The 17,789-nt window shown below is 39.8% G+C and overlaps 1 protein-coding gene across 1 annotated transcript in view; it reads left to right on the forward strand.

Moving 5' to 3' along the window:
• LOC133405469 (cGMP-inhibited 3',5'-cyclic phosphodiesterase 3A-like) overlaps window positions 1–17,789 on the forward strand; it is a 61,775-nt gene that overhangs the window by 37,522 nt on the left and 6,464 nt on the right. Inside the window, exons 3-14 of the mRNA XM_061682445.1 lie at window positions 1,793–1,938; window positions 2,012–2,127; window positions 3,074–3,317; window positions 4,306–4,382; window positions 4,704–4,900; window positions 5,901–6,038; window positions 6,831–6,942; window positions 8,060–8,167; window positions 8,267–8,466; window positions 9,352–9,555; window positions 9,838–9,999; window positions 15,925–16,162. Coding sequence (XP_061538429.1) covers window positions 1,793–1,938; window positions 2,012–2,127; window positions 3,074–3,317; window positions 4,306–4,382; window positions 4,704–4,900; window positions 5,901–6,038; window positions 6,831–6,942; window positions 8,060–8,167; window positions 8,267–8,466; window positions 9,352–9,555; window positions 9,838–9,999; window positions 15,925–16,162 — 1,942 coding nt within the window. The remainder of the gene's footprint in view (window positions 1–1,792; window positions 1,939–2,011; window positions 2,128–3,073; window positions 3,318–4,305; window positions 4,383–4,703; window positions 4,901–5,900; window positions 6,039–6,830; window positions 6,943–8,059; window positions 8,168–8,266; window positions 8,467–9,351; window positions 9,556–9,837; window positions 10,000–15,924; window positions 16,163–17,789) is intronic.

Below are 17,789 nucleotides of genomic sequence, written 5' to 3' on the forward strand. Positions count from 1 at the left end.
CCCTGAGCCAAAAAGTTTGGGCACCCCTGGTCAAGAGCATATTATACATGAAGAATTACGCAAAATCTGTTTTTAAAGAGACCCCAATCAGATATCATTGTGGTTATATTTCCTGAACCCCAAACACAACCCGTGAAAGCACACACCGAAAATGCACATAAACAACTCCACAAGTATCAACATCGGGCAGCAACTACATGGAAGTAAACAATATTAAATTCAAACTCATGCAAAACTATGATTTTCATACATACTGTGCATGTTTTTGGATTGTGAGAGGCAACCCAGGGAGAACATGCAAACTCCACACTGCCACTCTTCCCCCTTAATAATAATTTTAAAAAATCCTTGTGGTTTTTTGCCGTTTATGTCGATATGCATGCGTCAAACCCTCTATGCTGACGTAGCATTGAGCTTTAATGTAACCAAACAATGATGCGCATGCATCTGAAGGGCTTTTAAATGCTTTACAAGGCCAGCACTTCAAAATGTATGCAGGCTCTTTGCAAGGAAACTAAATAAAGCGTATGATGCAAGGCAAGAATGGCCTACTAGGAAAGTAGCTTTAAACACTGCATGAGTGCACACAAACATGGAGCTCAATGAGATACTGCTTGGTTTTGGCTCACTGAGAATACACTGTATGTTGTTTCTCATTTAGCACTGGGGAAAGGTTGGTAATTAATCTAACTACTCTGCTTTGTTGTATAACTGTTGAATAAAAGTGCTTTGAGGCGAGAGCTTTGTTAGTGTGATTTTAGAGGGGCAATTTAGAGTCTTCAATTAACCTACCATGCATGTTTTTTGGGGGAAACCCACGCAGTCCCGGGAAGAACATGCAAACGCCACACAGGCGTGGCTGGATTTGTCCTCAGAACTGTGAGGCTGATGTGCTAACCAGTCGCCCACCGTGCCGCCTCCGCCTATTTAATGGTATAATATTGTTCTGGGCTTCTGCGGTTGGCTGGCAACCAGTCCAGGGTGTACCGTAATTCTCACCCAAAGGTAGTAGGGATAGACTCCACCTCACTCGAGACCATGGTAAAAAAAATCGGTATAGAAAATAGATGAATGGATGGATGTTCTGGGCAGTTCTATCTTCCCTACACCCTTCTAGAACTTTAAATAGTGTTGAGGGCCAACACAACTTGTTCCGGGATATTGGGCAACCTTTGTTCAAATTTACAATTTTAAGTAATTATTTAAGTCACATTTTATTATTTGTGTTGACCTATGATAGCTTCAGCCATATTGTATTGAGCTTCCAAGGACAGTGACGTATATATTGTTGCAAATTGCATAACAGTGAAAAATAGTGCAGTTTAAGTAACATTAAAACATTCCTGTCATACAAGTAGAGAAGTAAAATAAAGTACAACTCCTCACACTTTGCAGACACCTGACAGACACACAAAGGAGAGTAATCAGGAAGGTGTGTGCGAGGTCATACTGTCACCATGGTTTATAGATATTTGGAATTCATCAGTGTTGTACGTGTATGTATATTGGCAGGAAGTGCAAGAACACAGAGCTGTGGTTGCTTCATTGGTTTGTATTGTTTATACTGTACTCAACATGGTTTCAGTGACGTGGGCAAGCTTCTCTGAATATGACAGATTTATCATCTCGCGTGTCATCACACATGGTGGTTCAATGTACAAACAAGTATTAATTTCAGTTTTGAGTCAGAGTTCCTCAGGAAATGTTTGTTGAAGTCTAAGATGTACCAGTATTTGGGTGTTTATCTTTTGTGGTTTTACCTGTACTGTTTTGGTATTTTCTGAATTGGCAGCGTCTAAGGCGGAGCCTTCCTCCAGGGTTGTTGCGGAGAATCTCATCAACGTGGACCACGACCACGTCGGCTACTGGGCTACCTGCCATAGAACCTGGACCTGTACGAAGAGACCGCTCAGCTAGCATCAAATACACCACAGAAAGGTAATGGCAATTTCACATAGAATCTTGGGGTCAAAAAATGTATTTATCTTACTTTTTTTCTACATGAAACCAGTGAAACATGGAGAAACTCAGTGATGACAACTATCTCAAAAAGCCGCTCCATGTCCGCCTCCTGTGCTGCATCTGTCACATTAAACCACATCTACAGCAAATCTCTGGGAAGAACAGGTGGGTGAAAAGGTCAAGCAATTAGAATATGCAGTCCAAAATTCACAATGGGATTGTTGAATTAAAGGATTATTATTCTTGTCTGTTAAGGCCATAAGTATTAGGAAACACCTCTTAATAATGTAATCAAAGCAACCAATGAGTTAGGATACTAGATAGTTGGGATTGGGCAATTCTGTACTCCAATTTTGCGGGAACAGTTTTTAAGTTCTTTCTGTCTCAGCAGGACTGTGTCCTAGTCCACAAAGCAATGTCTATAAAGTCTTGCTGCAATGAATTTGGTACGGAAGAACTTAAATGCCTTGACTTCATCAAACCCCATCAGATAGCTTTGGGATGAACCGAAGATATTATAGTTAGGAAAAAGTGACACAATAACAATAATTCAAGTTGAAAAAACATTTTCGAAAATGAAAACAAGTTAAAAAAAAAAAAACCTTAACTAACTGAAACAAAATGTTCTGTTTGCAAAACGGATGAATACAAGCTATAATAGTCGCAAAAAAATGCCCTTCGTTGCACGTAGTCTTCGTCACTTAATTCCCATACATCAACTTTTGTGGTTAATTTCAAATGTATTTATTTCGAGATGGCCAATTTTATGACAGCTTTATAGCTGTACGGCACACCGAGGTTCGAGGTTGTGTTTGAAATTGCATTTTTTTGTCACAAAACTCAGCCTGTAATGCTATGCTAGGTAATGAGTACTCACCCTTTTTTTGGTTCATGTATTTAGAAATCAGTGCTATAAGTTGTAGCTAAAATAAATCACCATCATCTGTCTATATTTGTGAATGGTTGTTCATCTGTTAGTAAAGTTAAATGAATTTTTTAAGTTGTATTTTCTTGTTGGATTTTTATTACACAATACTTATTATTATTATTATTATTTTTAAATCCCGCACTCGACATTGCTCCATATGAAATGTGTCAATCTCTCCTTCAGGTTTCACCCACTCCAACATATCACCTCTGGGCTCTCCTTGTCCGTCACCTCCTGTTCAGGGTACTCCTGCCTCCAGCCCAACTATCAAGACATGCTCAGTTCAGCTTCCTGAGATTGCCGGGCCGCTGACAGAGCAGACCCCTGGCTGTGTGGGATCCAAGAGCCACCACCAAGCCTTAACACACAGCCAGAGCGCCCCGAGCTCCACCACACCTCACTGGCGACCGCCATCACTCTGTAGCAGGTAAAAATAACTTGAAACGCTAAGGTGACCAGAATTTGTCACATAGACTCCCATCCGAAAGTATTGGAACAGTGAGCCCAAATTCTTTTATTGTTGCTGTGGACTGAAAACATTTGGATTTTACATCAAAAGATGAATATGAGACAAGAGATCCGAATTTCACCTTTGATTTCCAGGTTTACATCTGTATCAGCTACACAATTCAGACTGCAGCACCTTTTGTTTGAACCCACTCATTTTTCATGTGACCAAAAATATTAGAACATGTGACTGACAGGTCTGATTTATTGCACTGACTATCTATGCTCAGATTACAGTTTTATTGATATGATGAGAGAGAGATGTTAAGACTAAATCTATACTAGTTAGAAGTGTGACCAAAAGAGAACTGCATACAGGTCAAAAACAATTATGAAGCTAAGAGAGGATGGAAAATCAATCAGATATATTTCACAAACATTGACCATAGACAATAAAACCATTTAGTAAATTGTACTCTGAAGACTGCAGAAACATTTTGTCCACCAATTTAAAGAAAGATGCAACCAAATGGACTAGGAGGGTCTTCGTCATGCAGCAAGATAATGACCCCAAACACTATCAAAACAACCAAAGAGTTCATCTTCAGACCTCTTTTCAGAAGTCTATAGAGAAGGCATTTTACCTTCTAAAGAAGACAATGAAATAATTTGCTGTATAGTGCAGGCAATCATGCCTTAACAAATATGTTTTCATGTTCTCAACTGGCATACAAAGCTATGTCAAACTTTTTGCACTACTTAAAAGTAAACTGTTACTCGGTTAATGCCGCAAATGCTGCAACAAAAGCTGAATAGATGCAGGACAGTATATCTAAATGAGAATATTATAGCTTTCTGAGAGGAAATGAGTCACTTGATTTATCTGCATGACGAGGACAGGAAATGAGTCAGTAATCAGAGAATGATCAGGATGAAATAATGTGCATCCTCTGCTCTCTTTTTATCAGCTGCGGCAGGCCGTTCAACAATCGACTGAACCACGGGGTGGACTCTATTGTCAAGGTAGACCGAATACCCCGTCCAGGTAAACAGCAGACATAAAACTGCATGAATTTCAGATACTCTAAAATATTATGCACAAATCTCACACAGATGATGATAAATCTGTTTTTGTAGGGAAAAGTGGTCTCCATTAGTCTGTCAAGAACATAAATATTCAAAGGTGTTTATTCATGATATATATAGCCAGTGCATTGCAAAACCTCAACCAGTTGTTGCTTTTATTTATTTATTTTTTAAAGTCCTGGTACTAAGTAGTTTGTGAGGCTTTTAATAATGTCACTCCAAATAATCAGTTTTATTCCATAAGGATCAATGCTGACTGCATGTTCCATGTTCGTCTCAGACGAGCGTGCGGTCACCTCGTCGGACTATGACAGCACCTACGACAGCACTTATGAGACCAACCACAGTGACAGCAGCGACTTTGCACAGAACGAGGAAGAGGCTGAAGCAGGCAAGAAGCCGTCTGAGTCAAAAGAAGGCCGCCGGGGGTATCTGTCGGAGAGCATCATTCTACACCCACTCTTGCCATCACCTGAGGTTGGCAAACAAGTTTCATTTGGAAGTGAGACCAAAAATGTTTGATTTCATTTGATTATTTGATTTAGTTTTGGGCAGCACTGTGAAATGTTCGTTACCACGTCTCCACAGTTCTGAGGTTGAGGGTTTGAATCTCGGTTGCGGTTCTCCCCGTATTTGTATGGGTTTTGTCCAGGTACTCCAACTTCCTGCCTTGGGTGCCATAGGTGTTAATAACAGTGTGAATGACTAGACAGTATGTGCTCTGTGATTGGCTGGCGACCGGCCCAGGGTCTACTCTCACCCAAAGTCAGCTGAGATAGGCTCCGAGTCACCCACTACCTGAATGTCTACAAGCGATATGAAAAAAATGGATGGATGGATTAAGATATGTAATGTTATTTTTATTCAATTTAAGTTTCCAATTCATGTCAAAAGGCATTACTGTGGCAATCAATACATTCATAACTTGATTTTGTGCATGTGGTATACTTAGTCATAACACTGAGACATATTTTTGCTGCAGGAAGTATTTGAATATTTCCTGGCTGTTCAGCATCAGCAACAAACACTGGGCATATGTTTGCTGGAACAGCTACAAGGCTCATTGATTTAGGACGGGCGGAAGTGTCAACTAAGGCAAATATTTATCCCAGAATTCTGTCTAGAGGATTTGTATGCTTCGCTCCCACCAAGCATGTTGTCACTGCTGCTGTTGATAGTTTACACTCTGGGACAGTGAATTGACTTGGCAAATGTACAGGTTTATATTCATGGTGGTGAATGGAAAGCTGTAATGTCATGGTTGTAGATAACCACATTGTATCCTGCTGGCCATCGTCTTTAGAAGGTGGAACAGTCCACACTTAAGAAATTATCATTTTTGGTCAACAGTGAAGTATAGTATTGTTGCAAACTAATTCCAAATACAATTGTGAGCTTCGTTACAAATAATGAAGAATATCATTGCTGTAATTGGAACCTACCTTTTTTTGTTATTTATTTTGCCCTCAACCCACAGAACAAGCTAATCCTGGCCCCAGAGCCTCTGGTGATGCCTGAGTTGGAACCTCTCATGAGTCAACTCAACAAATGGAATTTTCCAATTTTCAGTCTTGTGGAGAGGACTCATGGAAAAACAGGTTGCATTCTCAGCCAGGTAAGGACTAATTAGCTCTGTCATCTTTGTGGCATTTAACTTATGACAAGTTGACAGCATAGAGTAGCAATACTGTTCGACATAGATATGTAATGTGTGCATTGACTGAAAATTCCACGTACAGGCAGAGAGCAGCTACAGTGAATCAAATGTTAATTCAGACACGGGGAAGGTTTACACTAGAAAAACAGTTACTGTAGTATGAAGTACAGGAAAATGCTAAGTGGTGTGATTTCAGACTGACATCATTAAAAACGGATTTTTAACAAGAAAGTTGCAGATAATTAAAAAACAAAATATGTGAAGCAATGTTTTCAGTTAATATGAGGGATAAGGGTAATAAAAAAGGAACAAAGAAACAATCACATTATTGAATACCTAAAAGTTAGAGATACACATCAAACTGTCTCTGTTTTAAGTGTGATAGTCAGTGTTATTGTTGTAAATACCCAGACCAGTTACTGAACATAACGAGAACACAATGGTAACTCAAGTAGGTAAATGCTTTTTTTTATAAGGCTCTAAAGTTCCACTAAGTAGATCGGAAAACTACCACCACAATAATAAATATATTGCTAAATTAAGACCTTTCGGACAGTAGTGATGATCAAAACGTGAACATTATTACCTTTGCAAAAGCCAATTTTTAATGTAGCTCTTTTATTGGATCTCACCAGCTTGTGCACATTTTTCGAGGATGAGCTTCAACAACAAACATCCTTTGTAAACGTTACTGTGCTTGCGGTATTAAAACAGTGTTTTTTTTTTTTTTTTTTGGGTGCAATGTCCCAGGTGTCCTACTGGCTCTTCGAAGACGCGGGCCTGTTCGAGACCTTCAAGATTCCTATAACAGAGTTCATGAACTACTTTCACGCTTTGGAGAACGGTTACAGAGACATCCCCTGTGAGTATATGGTTTTATTGTATTATGTCCAACATTGTTTTAATTTCCTCATCTGTGAAATAAAACCACTTAAAGAGCACTTGGTAAGGTGCAAAAGATTAATATTTATCACATTTAATATCAAATAATAATTAGCATCAACTTCTTTAACATGAATGAGATGTGGTGAATGCTATTCCGCCAACGTGAGAACACTTACTACTATTAAACATGTATTTTGATACAGTAAACGATCCACCGAACGACAATCGAACTAGGGCTGTAATTAGTGATTATTGTAATGATTGCTTAATCTGCAAATTATTATAATTTTTTTATTAATTGAGGAATTTAAAACAATTGTACTTTCCGTCCCTTCATTGAAAAACAGGACATTGTTTCAAATTGACAAAATGCACAAACATAAATGTATTATGATTCAGTTACTGGTTTGGTCTGTTCCATGTCAGAGAAAACCGTAGGCAAAAATGTTAATCATAGTTTTTTTTTTTTTTTAATTAAAAGCAGATTTTTGCAAATGTCTTATTTTGATGAAACACAATGATAATCAGTCTGCTTTCATGGTGGAACTACAGACGGAGTACCACAATAAATTCTTATATTAAACGTTTTTTGTTTGTTTGTTTGTTTTCTAAATGATATGACATAAATTATTGCAAATTACGACATAAAGAATGTCGGACCAAAGTTTGAGAGCCCCCAAACACAAGTAATTTGTTCCTGGTAGTTGGAATGACTAGCAGAATGACGAGCAGAATGCACTATCCGTATGTACAGCACATAAGGATGTATACAAAATGTATCTTTAAGGGAAATGCTATGCTTAAATTTTCCACTTAAATTAAAACTGTGGGACTTTATATGATTACATGTCGGTTTCCGTTGGATGTGGAATTTAACAAGCTTCGCAAGCCTCTTTCTGCGCCAATAAAGTGCTTTAAAATGGTCTTTTTCTTTACATGTTTCCAAGTATTTCCAAATATGACTGAACAGTACATTCTGTAATATAAACAAATGTGAAGCCACAGAATGGTAAAGCTGGGCCAGCTGAGAGAGGCTGTACAGTATGTATGAGATGGTAGCGCTTGAATCTACTGCCCTCTGCTGCTCGTGACAGATCACAACAGGATCCATGCCACTGACGTGCTGCATGCTGTTTGGTACCTCACCACTCAGCCTGTCCCCAGTCTGCCCACGCTCCTGACTGAGAACGGCATACACAAAGGTGAGAAGCATTTCTCGGTACCATACCATCTTATCAGCATCCACTCTTCCTCACACCGTCTCGAGAGACGCATTTTTCTTTTTGTCTCTCCACCCGTAGACCCGGCAAACGGCATAACCCCTGGCGCTATGGCCTTTCTGTCATCCAAGACGCGCTCTTTGCTGGAGGAAGGCTATGGCTCCTTGTCTGGCCTAATTCCGGGCCTAGAGCTGATGGCCTTGTATGTAGCTGCCGCCATGCACGATTACGACCATCCCGGAAGAACCAACGCCTTTCTAGTAGCCACCAGTGCGCCACAGGTAAAAAAATAGGGGACTCTGAAATATAGTTTCAAACTACTACCTTTGGACAAAACTAAGGGGCATGGCACCTCTGGGGGATGAGCGTGTTTCAACACCTTCACTTTTCCCGCAGAACGTGTTGAACACCCTTTCACTGTCGGGAACACAATGAAATCATGAGTGTTTATGAAAGAAATGTTTTTTTGTTTTGTTTGTAATATTCAGTAGATATGTGTTTTTTTGTTTTTGTTTTTTTTTTTCACGCAGCATGTGAAATATAGTGGTTAGGTTCTGTGGTTCGGAGTTCAAATATCTCTTCCTGTGTGGAGATTGCATGTTCTTCTTATGCTTGCGTGGGTTTTTCTTTCGGGACTTCAGCTTCAAATTCATTCAAAAAACATGCATATTAGGTTCATTCTAGTCTCTCAATTGTGACCTGCATTTCCCTATTCTAGCCAAGTCATGACTCACTTTTATATAGCTTAAGAACAATAAAGAAAATGTATTGTTTAAAATATGTTTCTTTGCAAATACACAGTAAGTACACTATATCATATGAGCTGTCCGGCACCTTCATTTTAACCTAGTGAAATGTTTTACTAGCTGCCCGCGAGCCACCCAAAATGGATCCGTGACCCACTTTTGGATCCCGACCTACCAGTTGAGAATCACTGCTCTAAATTGCCCATAGGTGTTAATTTTACTGTGAATGGGCGTTTATATGCGCCCTGTGATTGGCTGTGGACCAGTCCAAGGTCACTGGGAAAGGCTCCGGCACCTCCGCGACCCTCATGAGGACAAGCGCTGTAGAAAAGAGGTGGATGTGTTTTAACTATCATGCTGAACCTTATAAGGAGATACGTAATATTGCCAGTTATTTACAATTCTTTTTTTTCACTGTAGGCTCTTCTATACAATGACCGTTCTGTCTTGGAAAACCACCACGCTGCTTCAGCGTGGAACCTCTTCATGTCTCGTCCGGAGTACAACTTCTTGGTTAACCTTGAACATGTTGAGTTCAAACGCTTCCGATTCCTTGTCATTGAAGCCATCTTGGCCACAGACCTAAAAAAACACTTTGACTTCCTCGCAGAGTTTAATGCCAAGGTAAAACAAGACGTTTTGAACAATGCTATTCTTTGTAGCAACAGTTTGGAAGGTGACCTTTTTTTTTGCTCCAGTGCACAAAGAAAGGTCGATAAGGATGTGCTTTGGGTGTGGGACAACTTGACAGGAACCTGACTTTAACCTTGAATTTTTCCTTCTATTTTTATTATTGTCTATAGTCCGTATAATGTTGTCTCTGTCCAGATAGTGCCTAATAAATTGCTAAATGCTTATTCACATACCATAACAGATGCACTCTGTTTTTCATATACATGTGCCCAGGTGGGTGATGAAGGAATGTCTGGTATTGACTGGACAAATGAAAATGACCGCTTGCTGGTGTGCCAGATGTGCATCAAGCTCGCTGATGTCAATGGACCACTGAAGTGTAAGGAGCTGCACTTGCAATGGACTGAGGGGATCGTCAATGAGTTCTACGAACAAGTATGGTTCTGAATCTCTGCAATCCTTGGACTCTTTTTATATTATTTAGCTATATATATATATATATATATATATATATATATAAAGAAAAAAATATATATATATATTTTCTTTCTTTAATCAGAATATCGGGGGTTCTCAGTTTATGACCAGCTAAAACGCGCCTAATGAATTAGTTTGCACGGTGGTGTAATAATGTAAGCGTGAGAAGGCATGCTTTGTTCGTTTTATTGTCGCATATTTATATCCTGGAGTTTTTTTTTCATATAAATATTTGTTTTAAAAATGTCTGTAGTTTAGTGAATGATTACGGCACATTCCAACATGCAATACATACAAATTCTGCTCGTAGCAACTTCTGTCGTAAACTGAGGACCCCCTGTTGCAGCAGGAAAAATAGTATTTGCTTTGATCAAATTTGTTTGGCAATAATCAACACAACACTAACATTCAATTCTGAGACCCACATATTATGGTTAAAGCAGCATTATGTTATAAATTTGACCTTAACATTTTATTGATTCAGTCGCTCACGATTAAAATAAGGCCAAAATAAAAAAAATAGAGACATTTTAATTGTTTTAAAAAGGGCAAAAAAAATGTAAATACCAGTGGATCAAATAATGAAAAAAAAAGTGTACATTGTTGGTTACAAATACGTACATCTGTATTTATTCACAATGTTTAGAATTAACCATTATTGCAGATATGTACATCAATACATACATTATTTCACATATCTTATGTGGAAATGAAGAGGTTGAGGTTCTCTCTAGGAGTGACCAGGTTGGATAGGATCATCAGAGGGGCAGCCAAGGTTCGATGTTTTGGAGACAAAGTTAGAGAGAGCAGACTTGGATGGTTTGGACACGTCCAGAGGGGAGAGAGTGAGTATATTGGTAGAAGGATGATGAGGTTGGAGCTGGCAGGCAAGAGAGCTAGAGGAAGACCAAAGAGAAGGTTGATAGATGTCGTGAGGGAAGACATGAGAGCAGTTGAAGAAGAAGATAAAAGCCATTAAAACACTTATAGTCTCGACTGGCAATCAGATCACAATTGTTTGGTTTTAATGGTTAAAGTCTGCTGTCTAGTAGTATTGCCCTACAACAGACTGACAGGAGCAGCCCCATGTGGCTAAATAATCCCTCAGTTTGCTGCACTGCACTCTGACACCACTGCAAACTAATGAAATATTGTGAAATTAACACTTGTATTAATCAAAAATGAGAATAAGCTTCTTTGTGAAGGCAGAATTTCTGATGCAGCTCTTGTATTAGATATGATAAGACTGTGCAGGTATACCTAATGCAGTGCTTGGTGAGTGCACATGCATTCTTAAGACTCCTCCATCCGAGTATGTGAAAGTGAAAGTAAGACATATTTTCTTTTTAAAGTGCTGAACAAAGCCACTATTGTCATAAAAATACAGTATAGTGTATAAGTTGTAACACAAATCCCTTAGGGTATGGGGTCCAAAGAAAAGCTTTGCGTGTGAATAAGTGATGCGTGTGGCCGCTGACAGGGTTGCCAAGTTGGCCTTAATGTAGCATTTGAGAAAACTACAGGTACAAACCCCAATTCCAATGAAGTTGGGACATTGTGTAGAACGTAAATAAAGACAGAATATATTTGCAAATCCTTTTCAACCTAAATTCAACTGAATACACTACAAACACCAGATACTATATTTAATGTTCAAACTGATGAACTTCACTGTTTTGGGGTGAAATATTCTCTTGTTTTGTGTTTGCTGCCTGCAACATGTTTCAAAAACGCTAGGACAGGGGCAACAAAAGACTGGGAAAGTTGAGGAATGCTAAAGAAAAAAAAAAACACAAAAAAAACCTGTTTGGAACATCCCGCAGGTTGATTGCAAACAGATGAGTGTCATGACTGGGTATGAAAAGAGCATCTCCAATTGTTCACAAGCAAGGATGGGGCGAGGTTCACCACTTTGTGAACAACTGCATGTGCGAATAGTCCAACAGTTTAAGAACAACGTTCCTCAACATACAATTTGAAGGAATTTAGAGTGTTCTTCATCTACGGTCCATAATATCATCAAAGGATTCAGAGAATGTGGCGAAATCTCTGCACATAAGTGGCAAGGCCGAAAACCACATTGAATGACCTTTTATCCCTCGAGCGGTTTAAGTGTCAAAAACTGCCATCATTGTGTAAAGAATATTGCCACGTGGGATCAGGAACACTTCAGAAAACCATTGTCCGTTAACACAGTTTGTTGCTAAATCTACAAAAGCAAATTAAAACTCTACCATCCAAAGCTAAACCCATGTATCAACAACACCCAGAAAAATTTGGGGAAATCCTTGCTTTAAATGAAGAAGCCAACCAGTTACTTGTGGATTAAATCATCTGAACTACTTTATGAATTGTAATTCTATTAACTTTTTATCAATTTTATAATGAATTATTATAAATATGCACATCAGAGACACGAGCAATTAGCACTGATGAACAATTCATGCCCGACAACATTTGATTTCAACAATGTAAAAGATGCAAGGACTCTGAATTCACTTGTTAACAAGTGTATTTAACAAATCACTGATATTTGTGGGGACACCTATTAACTGATCAAGGCGATCATTTATGCCGCCTATTGCCCTCACAATCGGCTTCTTGTGAGTCCAGCGCATGCACTGAAAAAAAAAGTCCCTTGAATTTACCTAATTTGAACATGTACATTGATTTGGACATGATTAAAATGTGTTAAAATTACAAAAAATCATGGGGGTTTTTTTTAGGAGAAGAGGGGTAAATTATGTCATTTTAACACATTTTAATCACGTGCAACCGATGTACATGTTCATCCATCCATCCATCCGTCCATCCATTATCTACCGCTTATCCAAGGTCGGGTCGCGGGGGCACTAGCTTTAGCAGGGACGCCCAGACTTCCCTCTCCCCAGTCACTTCATCCAGCGCTTCCGGGGGGATCCCGAGGCGTTCCCAGGCCAGCCGAAGGACGTAGTCTCTCCAGCGTGTCCTGGGTCGAGGACCCTGCCGAGGGTGTAGAGCTGGTCCACTGGTCCACGGCCGGGACAAAAACCACACTGCTCCTCCTGAATCTGAGATTCGACTTCCCGATGGACGCTCCTCTCCAGGATCCCTGAATAGACCTTTCCAGGGAGGCTGAGGAGTGTGATCCCCCTGTTGTTGGAACACACCCTCTATCTTGTCTTTGTAGCGTATTCAATCGAATATAGGTTGAAAGGGATTTGCAAATCATTGTATTCTGTCTTTATTTACGTTTTACACAATGTCCCAACTTCATTGGAATTGGGGTTTGTATTAATTGCTGTAAACTACTCATGACTATCTGATTTATTTCAACATTAAGAGTATGTTTTCTTACAAATGACATCGCTGAAGTTGAGAAAGTAGATGGGGAAAGACACGTAAACCGTAGTTGGTTTGACCACAAGAAATTGGCACTAAGTGGATTAGTCAAGTCATATCTCTTAATCGGTGCATGTAAGGTGAGTACGTCAGGAGTAGTATTTGTGGCTTATGAATGTTTTTTTTTTTTTTTTTTTTTTTTTTTTTTTAGTCGATTCAGCTTACATACAGGGGTACTCTATAACCTGCATTCTAAAGTAACAATTAAAAACTCCCATAGTGTGGGACAAGCTTTAAACAATCAGATAAGTAATTATCAGCATGTATTTAGCTTATTTAGGCTTTATGAATGTGACAGTTGTATCAGTGTAATTCAGAACATTATGTTGCAACATAAGCCAATAAATCTTTAATCAGTTTGTTGCTATTCAAATCTTCACCCTCTAATACAGTGATTCCCATCCACACAAGTGTGCTGTGAGAGGTCATCCGGGGTTTCACTTAATTTGTCATTATTATTTATTAATTACAAAATATCTTTGTTTGTCCGTGCCATCGATGTATAGTGTAGTGACAGACTGAACAATGAAATAGCCTTCCACTCGATGGCAGAGGTTACAATAAACCTCTGTATCTACCTGTTGCCGTTCATTCAAAAGAATAAGTCATGACTTCCAGTGAGTACATCAACTCTGTGTTCATAAGCTGGCCCAGATCCCACACAGAGCATTTCGATATAATTGAAACAAGAGTATAAGTATTTCAGTATTCATACTTTCTGTGACATTTTTGTTTGGTGGCATGCCGTGACATTTATAGAGTCGGTGCGTTGGCTTAATAAAGGTCGGGAACCACCTCTTATAATACAAGCCTGTTAGTAGGTGTCATCATCACAGCTATGAGAATGATTTGTTTTATCCACTAAGTTTGGACATCATTGTTGTTGTTAAGAAAGCGGTGAAACTAGATACAGTACGTACTTTTGTCTTCAGATAATAGGGGCCGGGTGACCCAAATGCTGTATGTTGTCGTTGACAGTGCTACATATAAAGTTGCAGCACAAATGCTCTCAGTCACACAACAAATGCCAAGTCACACCATTATATTTAAATGATGCGCTGTAATGCACTTTAATATCTCACACTATCCACACTATATTTCACCATATATTGTATATTATACACTTACTTGCAGCTTTTACATGAGCCGTGTGTGTGCACTGACGATATCCAGGCTTTTGGCTGCCATAGCGATCAAAGCCCTTGCCTTTATGTACTCCATATGAATTGCTTTTGAATTCACAGACATAAAAAAACAAATGCTCAACATTATATGACTACCACACACAATGACTCGTAGTAATCTCAACACAGAAACAAACTAAATTCACAAATTCTAAATTAGACTGAAGAATAATGTAAACTAGAAATAAAATAGTGTGACATGCAGTCATCTTGGCTATGTGATGATGCATCCACTGTGGAAGCATGTCTTTGTTGACAGACTACAAAGTGAGGAAAGGCATGAACAACAAACATCTCAAGCACGGAAGAGGAGCAGGAAGGTTCCACTTTGATTGCCCTTAGCATACAGTCCATCCTTTCAAATAATAATCCATGTGAATCTAACATAGGAACAATTATTATATTTGTGGTTATTAGTGGTGCAGGGCGTGCCGGCACGTTGAATGTTAAATTATTAAGATTCATTATGTATTTTTCAACAGCTTTTCATAAAGCTAAGTAGTATATATATAAAAAAAAGGCAAAATAGCACATTTTTATGACAATCCATCAAGATTTACACACTGTAGTTCTAAACTGTAGAAAATTATGATGTTTTGGGTTGTAACTCAAAACGCCCACTTTATTCATGGTTTCTAAACCAAACAGCCAACACCACTTAGAGAGTACAGCTCAACATTTGTTCCTGGGAATCCAGCATTTTCAGCATAGCATATTTTCACGTGGGCTCAGTCCGGAGTCATGCGTTGAATTGCATCCCTGCGGAATGTTTTGATTTATTGATTTTTGAATTTTTATTTTCATACAAATGATTGACATTTCTGAGTAAATATATATCCAATGTTTTAATTTCTAGATCATTACCACGTTGTAGACTATGAATCTTACCAGGATCCTTAACAGTGGTGCAAAAGTTGTTTCCTCAAAACTTTTTGATAATTTCACCAAATACGACCAATTTTCAAAAACAATTAAAATGGTGACTGTGTACATTATATACATACGTTCAAATCTTTCTGTGATTGGGTGGCGACCAGTTAAGGGTGTGCCTGTCTCTCACCCAATGTCAGTTGGAATAGTCTCCAGTTCACCCGTGACCCTCATGAGAAAAGCAGTGCAGAAAATGAATGAATGGATTAATACTTAATACTTTAATACTTTCCACTTTTTGTCATTTTGTCAGCCAGAAGATCAGATAAAAACTGTCCATTCATCCATTTTTCACCACTACGGTATTCCTATTCCTGATCCAGCTCACCAGGTGAGCTGGAGCCTTTCCCAGCTGAATTTAGAGTAATACTAGTTTGCACCTTTCTAGGGGGATGAGGAAGCAAGCCTGGGCCTTCCCATCAGCCCATTTATGGACCGGTCAGCACCACAGCTCGCTAAACTACAAGAGTCGTTCATCACTCATATAGTGGGACCCCTCTGCTCCTCGTACGATTCGGCCGCTCTGATGCCGGGTGACTGGGTCGACCTGCTGGAAGAGGAAAAGGAGGGTCAAGATATGGAGGAGGAAGAGGAGGAAGCTCCATCTCCTGGTTCTGACTTTTCCCGTATGTAAACCTCTAATTTATTGATGTTCCTCTCCAATCTGCTTATTGTGAGTTTTATGTTGCCAATTATTACTTCTGTCGCCAGCGAGTTTTCAATTACTGCCTTGGCATTCAATAATTGGCAGCTGGATTGTGTTATTGTTTTTAATTTTCTGTTCAATCTGATTGTGTAGGATATTAAATTAACCAGTCACAATCTAGCTACTTATCAATGCAGCCCTATGGGTGGCACAAGTCAGTGCACACTGTAGGCCGGTCCCAAGCCCGGATAAATGCAGAGGGTTGCGTCAGGAAGGGCATCCGGCTTAAAACCTTGCCAAACAAATATGAGCGTTCATCCAAAGAATTCCATACCGGATCGGTCGTGGCCCGGGTTAACAACGTCCGCCACCGGCGCCGTCAACCTGCGGGGCGCCGTTGGAAATTCAGCTACTGTGGGTCGAAGTCAAAGAAGAAGAGGAGGTGGAAAGCGGGTTCTTCGGCAGAAAGAGAAGAGGAAAACACAGAGCCTAGAACTGAATGTGGGGACTTTGAATGTTGGGACTATGACAGGAAAATCTCGGGAGTTGGTTGACATGATGATGAGGAGAAAGGTTGATATATTGTGTGTCCAGGAGACCAGGTGGAAAGGCAGTAAGGCTAGAAGTTTAGGGGCAGGGTTTAAATTATTTTACCATGGTGTCGATGGGAAGAGAAATGGAGTCGGGGTTATTTTAAAAGAAGAGTTGGCTAAGAATGTCTTTGAGGTGAAAAGAGTATCAGATCGAGTGATGAGGCTGAAATTTGAAATTGAGGGTGTTATGTGTAATGTGATTAGTGGCTATGCCCCACAGGTAGGATGTGACCTAGAGGTGAAAGAGAAATTCTGGAAGGAGCTAGATGATGTAGTTCTTAGCATCCCAGTCAGAGAGAGAGTCGTAATTGGTGCAGATTGTAATGGACATGTTGGTGAAGGTAATAGGGGTGATGAAGAAGTGATGGGTAAATACGGCATCCAGGAAAGGAACTTGGAGGGACAGATGGTGGTAGACTTTGCAACAAGGATGCAAATGGCTGTAGTGAACACTTTTTTCCAGAAGAGGCACGAACATAGGGTGACCTATAAGAGCGGAGGTAGAAGCACACAGGTGGATTACATCTTGTGCAGACGATGTAATCTGAAGGAGGTTACCAACTGTAAGGTAGTGGTAGGGGAGAGTGTGGCTAGACAGCATAGGATGGTGGTGTGTAAGATGACTCTGGTGGTGGGGAGGAAAATTAGGAAGACAAAGGCAGAGAAGAGAACCATGTGGTGGAAGCTGAGACAGGACGAGTGTTGTGCAGCTTTTCGGGAAGAGGTGATACAGGCTCTCGGTGGACGGCAGGAGCTTCCAGAAGACTGGACCACTGCAGCCAAGGTGATCAGAGAAGCAGGCAGGAGAGTACTTGGTGTATCTTCTGGCAGGAAAGGAGAGAAGGAGACTTGGTGGTGGAACCTCACAGTACAGGAAATCATACAAGGAAAGAGGTTAGCTAAGAAGAAGTGGGACACTGAGAGGACCGAGGAGAGGCGAAAGGAATACATTGAGATGCGACACAGGGCAAAGGTAGAGGTGGCAAAGGCAAAACAAGAGGCATATGATGACAT

The sequence above is a fragment of the Phycodurus eques genome, chromosome 7, assembly GCF_024500275.1.
Source record: "Phycodurus eques isolate BA_2022a chromosome 7, UOR_Pequ_1.1, whole genome shotgun sequence".
NCBI classification, from domain to species: domain Eukaryota; kingdom Metazoa; phylum Chordata; class Actinopteri; order Syngnathiformes; family Syngnathidae; genus Phycodurus; species Phycodurus eques.